General features: G+C 39.1%; 1 protein-coding gene across 1 annotated transcript; it reads left to right on the top strand.

The window, feature by feature from the left end:
- On the top strand, window positions 1-818 carry LOC117904428 (stress-induced protein KIN2-like). The gene is made up of 3 exons (XM_034817017.1): window positions 1-127; window positions 238-306; window positions 575-818. Exons 1-3 carry the CDS (start codon window positions 68-70, stop codon window positions 653-655), a joined length of 210 nt encoding a protein of 69 aa, XP_034672908.1. The 5' UTR covers window positions 1-67; the 3' UTR covers window positions 656-818.
- The last annotated feature ends 3957 nt before the right edge of the window (window positions 819-4775 follow it).

Consider the following 4775-nt stretch of genomic DNA (forward strand, 5'->3'; position numbering starts at 1 on the left):
GTTTTGCATCACAACCGAAGTTCAGGTTGAGTAGCATTTTCCAAGTCCTCTTCATTTAAAGAACAAGATGGCCAACCGATCCGAAGAGGTTTCCTTCCAAGCTGGTGAGGCCAAGGGCCAGGCCAAGGTGAGAACTTCTTTTCCATTCATTCATGGTGGCCATTTTCAAGTAGTCTATCATACACATCATGTTGTATGTGAAAATATAACTAAGATTATTTTACTTGATGACTTCAGGCTAAGAAGGATGAGATGGTGGACAAGGCCAAGGATGCTTGCCAGTCTGCAAAGGAATCATGCCAAGAGGTTCAAAATACACTACCGAACATACATCAAATTCATTTGGAGACACTTATAGAATTAGATAGTTCTATAATCCAATTCTTTCAGGGGAACCTAACAATCTGTTCTACTAATTTCAATCAACCTTGGAGCAACCAACAAATGGTTGACCAATAGAACAATTCAAATTGCATACACAAGGGTGTTTATGAAGCCATTTGCTTGTATAGTTGCCATGGCCCGTCTAGTCTATTTTGCTTCTCTTAGTGATAAATGTATTCTACTCTTGTAGGCTGGTGGGCAGATTAAGGCCAAGGCCCAAGGTGCTGTTGACGCTGTCAAAGATGCAACTGGGATTAACAAACAAAGCTGATGGATTCATTGATTGATTTATCTGCTGGGAAAGATTCGACAGGGATGAACAAAGAAAGCAGATAGTTTTTTGATTTATTCGTTCTTTGGTTTCTTAAATTGTTCCATCATTGTTTATGTCTACATTATTAAGAGCAATTCATGTTATATGTCTTTGATCTCCATTATCACCAAAACATATGCAGGATATATTTATCAATTCATTTAGAACATGCATTTATTCACATGGAACATACCCGACTCCATTTCTAAATTTTGGTTGAAGATGTATGGATTTTCTAAGGCCGAGGAGGGAAGCGGGAGAGATTAGGGTTCTGTTCTATTCAAAAATATGATATAACAAAATGAACAGACCCTTGACTTTTTATACCCTCCTGCCTTAGGGACCATACCCATTGGGCTATTGGGCCTCGCGAGTCTTAGGCCCATTATCTAAGGCCCGTGATGGCGTTTGGGCTCTACACATAGGTGGTCAATACTCTTGAACGAACAAAAAACAAATTGAAGAGGTGAATAGCTTAGTCATGAATTATTGTGAGATATGTGAGTCCATATCTTAACAATTCATACTTATAAAGCGTTAAGAACTCACTCTCCTATCTTATGTGGAATATCATAAACACTCCATATCGATATGTTATCGTTGTATTCCATAAAATTATGAAATTAAAGAACAAACGTTCCTCACGAAGTTAAATAAACTTTCATATTAGGTTAGGGATTGAGTTTAATATCATTTATAACAATCCGCTTTTAACCATATGAACATTGTCTGCTTTGAACTTAAAAAACCACATGAACATTGTCTGCTTTGAACTTTAAAAGAGTCTCCCAACTTTAAAGTTCACTAAAATATAAAAACCATATTTTTAAAATGTAAATTTTCAAAAAAAAAATATTTTGAGAATTAAAGCTTTTATCACGTTAAATGAGAAATATTTTTTTTTCCAAAAAAGGCCAAAAGTGGCAAATAGCTCTAAATTTCACAACAATATCTTTTATGAGAAATAAATATTAAATTTTTTTGTGAAACTCGGGAAATAATGTTGATTAAAGGATTTTTCTAGAAGATGATACCATTTTATCTTAGTGATAAATTAGTGACATGGGTTTAAGGAAGCTATCTAAGAAAATTATAAGGTAACAAATGATTATTATATCAATTTTTAAAAAAAAAATATAAGGAAATAAAATTTAAGCAAAAACTATGAATAAACGTCACAAATGCAATATTTTCTCAGGAAAAAAGGGAAAGCCCATTTTCTGTGATAATGGCGAAGAAGAGCACATCCATACAAGCCTTATACGACCTCTGCAAAAAGACCTTTTTATTAAGGAAAGTGACACAAGACAAGAATAATATTTAAATCTGGAAGTGATTTGCAGCAATCATCAAGCCCCAACAACAAATCTGGAAGTGATTTGCAGCAATCATCAAGCCGAGTATCATGGCCTGAAATTGATGTAATTGTTTTATTTTTAGTAAAGCAAATCTGTAACCGTTGTACATGATATTTCCTTAGTTGTACAAATTCCTTAGATAGGTTTGTAAACATCTGTATAAAGGTTTGCTAAACAGATCAATATATGTGTGTTGACATTTCCATTGTGAGCTTCAGATTATTTACTTTCCTATATGGTATCAGAGCGTCTCTCCAACGAGAATTTGATCCTAATGTCTTCCCCAACACACCTACCTTCGAAATCCCCCTTGTTGTTTTTAACATCACAGCTCAGATCAATGAGAAACTCACACCTTCCTCTTTTCCCCAATGGAGAGCTCAGTTTGAGGCTGTCCTAATTGGTTATGATCTAATGGACTACGTTACTGGCGAATCTCGTTGCCCTCCATCTGATGGCACCCCACCATCTATAACCAAGAAACACCACTGGGTTAGGCAAGATAAATTAATTCTTAGTGTCATCCTTGCCTCTACTTCCCCAACCATTACCTCTCTTATTGCCAAGCAAAAACCTCCTATGATGCCTGGAAAAAATTATCCACCATGTATGCAAGTAAATGGCGTACAAGGGCCATGCAACTCAAGGAAGAACTCACTTTGATTCAGCGTGGAAACCGCCCAATTCTGGAGTACCTTCATGCCGTTAAAGGCCTGGCTGATGAGATTGCACTCATCGACCGCCCAATCTCCGACGACGACATCACTCTCTACGTCCTCAACGGGTTAGGACCCGAATTCCGTGAGATTGCTGCCCCTATTCGGGCAAGAGAAAAATCTCTTGCCTTTGAGGAGCTTCATGACCTCCTTATAGGGCATGAAAATTACCTACGCAGGATGGAGGCTGCTACCCAGCAGCTCGTGGCCGCTGCAAATTTCACAAGCCGACGCTCTGGCTTTTCTGCATCTCAGCAACAGAAAGCTTCTCACAAGGGAAATGGGTCTCCCCGTTCACAAGGCCAGTATCGGTTTTCCAGCTCAAATGGCCCATCTCGTGACCCACGCCGTTCCAACAATCAGGGTCGGTTCAACTCTAATCAGAGACGCTATCAGCCCAAATGCCAGTACTGTGATCAAATGGGCCACACGGCCAAGGCCTGCCCTCAATTAAATTCTTCTGAAATGACTGTTAATTGTGCAGGAACTTCTGATGGTCAAGAAAATAAATGGTTAATTGACTCTGCAGCCTCTCACAATATCACGGGAGATATAAAAAATTTATCAATTCACTCTGAGTATGATGGCACTGATGAAGTCCTTCTTGGTGATGGTACAGGTTTAGCGGTTACGCATATTGGTTCTTTAGCATTACCCACACCCAAAAAAATCTTTCTTTTACATGATACTTTATGCGTTCCCAATATTCACAAAAATCTCATTTCAGTTCATCATTTCACCAAGCAAAATGATGTTTTTCTTGAATTTCACCTTTTTTTTTCCTTGTGAAGGCACGATCCACGGGGCGATACTACTAAGAGGTGCGTGTGAGAATGGCGTCTACATTTTTCCCAACTCCATGGTGGCTCCTTCTACTCCCAAAATGGTTGCTTATGTGCATGAACGAACTTCAATCGATGGATGGCACAAGCGTCTTGGACACCCATCGATTAAAGTTGTTCAAAATCTTGTTAATCTTTTTTCTCTTCCTCTGACAACAAATAAATTACCATTGTCATGTCCTTCCTGTTCAATCAATAAAGCACATCAACAACCATTTGGCTCTACAAGTTTTCAAAGTCATTCTCCCCTTGAAATTATTTACAGTGATGTTTGGGGTCCCGCGCACGTTACCGGTTTAAATGGTGAACGTTATTATCTTATTTTTGTGGATCATTACACCAAATATATATGGTTTTACCCAATGTCCACAAAATCTCTTGTTTCTACAGTCTTTCCACAGTTTAAATTACTTGTTGAAACAAGATTCAAGTGTTCCATAAAAAGCTTGTACTCGGACAATGGTGGCGAATTTTTGAGTTTAAAAAAATATTTGTCCGATCATGGCATAAGCCACTACACCACCGCCCCCCATATCCCCCAACAAAATGGTGTTTCCGAAAGACGTCACCGTCATCTTGTCGAAACGGGTCTCACCTTGCTTTACGATGCTTCTTTATCTCTTTCTTATTGGCCCCATGCCTTTCAAACAGCCACTTATCTCATAAATCGCCAACCAACCCCTCTTCTTAAACACAAGTCTCCATTTGAGGTTCTTTTTGGTCAACGACCAAATTATCTCAAATTGAGAAAATTTGGTTGTTTATGCTACCCTCTCACAAGGCCATACAATACCCATAAATTACAACCAAAATCAATCCCTTGCATTTTTCTCGGCTATTCCCAAACATAGAATGCCTATAAATGTATGGATCCATTAACGAATCGGTTGTATATCTCACGACATGTGACTTTTGATGAATTGCAGAGCCCATTCCTTTCAAAAACCAAGCACGGGCCATCTGCCGAAACCCACTTATTTTCCTCTGTTCCTCACATTTTCCTTCAACAGAACCCGTGCCCTAATTTCCTCTCCCTTCCTCCTTCCATTCCTGTGCCTCCATCTCGTCCCGATCGCTCCTCGCAGCCACCACCGAGCTCGGAACCTGCAGCTGCCATTCCTGCACCACCTCCAGGTATATCCCCCTCTATCTCTCCTTCTTT

The sequence above is a fragment of the Vitis riparia genome, chromosome 17 (assembly GCF_004353265.1).
Source record: "Vitis riparia cultivar Riparia Gloire de Montpellier isolate 1030 chromosome 17, EGFV_Vit.rip_1.0, whole genome shotgun sequence".
NCBI classification, from domain to species: Eukaryota; Viridiplantae; Streptophyta; class Magnoliopsida; order Vitales; family Vitaceae; genus Vitis; species Vitis riparia.